The sequence below is a fragment of the Cupressus sempervirens genome, chromosome 1 (assembly GCF_028749045.1).
Source record: "Cupressus sempervirens isolate cs-2001-9-10 chromosome 1, ASM2874904v1, whole genome shotgun sequence".
Lineage (NCBI taxonomy): Eukaryota > Viridiplantae > Streptophyta > Pinopsida > Cupressales > Cupressaceae > Cupressus > Cupressus sempervirens.
In genome coordinates, this window is record NC_143118.1 from 324,846,559 (window position 1) to 324,848,258 (window position 1,700).

Sequence of the window (1,700 nt, forward strand, 5' to 3'; positions counted from 1 at the left end):
TTGGCAGGATACAATTGAAAAGGTGGATAAGTGGATTGGAAGTTGGAAGAATAGATGGCTCTCTAAGGCTGGTAAGATTACTAAGATACGATCTGTCCTCTCAGCCATCCTGATTTTCCCTTTGGCATGTCTTCCTCTCACAAATTGGATGTCCAAGTGATTCAAATCTAAACTTAGGAATTTCCTTTGGAAGGATAAGGAAAATGATAAGAAAATCGCTCTCATTAAATGGGACAATTTATGCAAACCTAAAGAATATGGAGGTTTAGGATTGAGGGAACCACAATGGCAAAATCAGGCTCTGGGAGCCAAACTTTTATGGAGATTATACCAAGAACATGAGCACAAATGGGCTAAAATTTTATATCATAAATATCTGGATCCAACGAAGCCGGAATCGCTGTTCAGAATGGGAAATTTGCTGAAAGGGTTGAAATGCTGGAATTTCATGGTAAAATGCAAGGGTATTATCAGCAAATACCTAACGTGGGACGTGGCTGCAGGAGATAAAGCCTTGTTCTGGGAAGACTCCTGGGATGGGCTCCCCCCTTTAAACACACCTCCCAATTTAGAAAACCTAATAATAAGGCTAAAATCATTGTGGGGTAGTAAGGTCAAAGATTACAAAATTAAAGAGTTGATTGATGGGGAACTTCGATGGAAATGGCGGCCAATAGATGATTTAGATCTTGATCCGAAATCAGTTGTAGCCTTCAAAAAGATTATCTCGAATAGGAAAATAAAACAATCTGAAAGGCCAGATAGTCTTAATTGGGCTGGTTCAAAGGATGGATTATACAGCGTGAAACAAGGTTATCAAGCTATTATTCATTCACAGCAATGGAACTCGGTGGAGATCCCATTAAAATTGTGTTGGGATACAACTTATCTTCCTAAGGCCAATTTCTTTCTATGGCTTGCCCTTCAGAATAGAGCTTTAATAGCAGATAGACTCGCTAGATTTGGTATAAATGGTCCTAATTGGTGTGTCATGTGTAAACAAAACAATGAAGATGTTGATCATCTCTTTCTCAACTGTCCTTTCACACAAAATTGCTGGGAATGGCTCAAGTCCCGACTAAACTAGGCTACCCCTCTACAGAATTCTCTTAAAGGGCTCCTATGTTCATGGCCCACAAATATGGGACATGGGGTCTATAGAAAATTTTGGAATATTTGCCCATCCATAGTTGTATGGGAAATATGGAGAGAAAGAAACCGTCGTATTTTTAAAGATCAAGAGCGGAATCTAGGTAGATTTATTCTAAATCTAGAAGCTTCAATAGTAGAAGTAATGAATGCTAATCTGAGGAAGACAGCGCATGTGGAAGGATCTTTCTCATATTGGGATGGAATTATGAAGAAATTATGGTCCAACCTTATCAATCCACCACTGGTGTATGTGGCAAGCAATAAAGAGGCAAGGGAAAAATGTAAATGGGTCCCTCCTCCCCCAAGTTGGCACAAATTGAACTTTGATGGGGCAGCGAGAGGGAACCTGGGTATAGCCGGGGTAGGATGTATTCTAAATGATGAGAATGGCAGATGGGTAGCAAAGCTAGCTGCCCCCGTTCCTCCTGTTTCCAATAACGTGGCAGAACTTAAAGCCTTGGAGAAGGGTCTTCAGCTCTGTCTTAAATTAAGCCTACCCAAAATCCACATTGAAGGCGATTCTCAAGTCGTTCTTAACGCTATCAGAC

At 40.5% G+C, this 1,700-nt stretch overlaps 1 protein-coding gene across 1 annotated transcript; it reads left to right on the forward strand.

The window, feature by feature from the left end:
• Window positions 1-409: 409 nt before the first annotated feature.
• On the forward strand, window positions 410-1,087 carry LOC149577468 (uncharacterized). The gene has a single exon (XM_089796516.1). The coding sequence runs from the start codon at window positions 410-412 to the stop codon at window positions 1,085-1,087; it is 678 nt and encodes a 225-aa protein (XP_089652642.1).
• The last annotated feature ends 613 nt before the right edge of the window (window positions 1,088-1,700 follow it).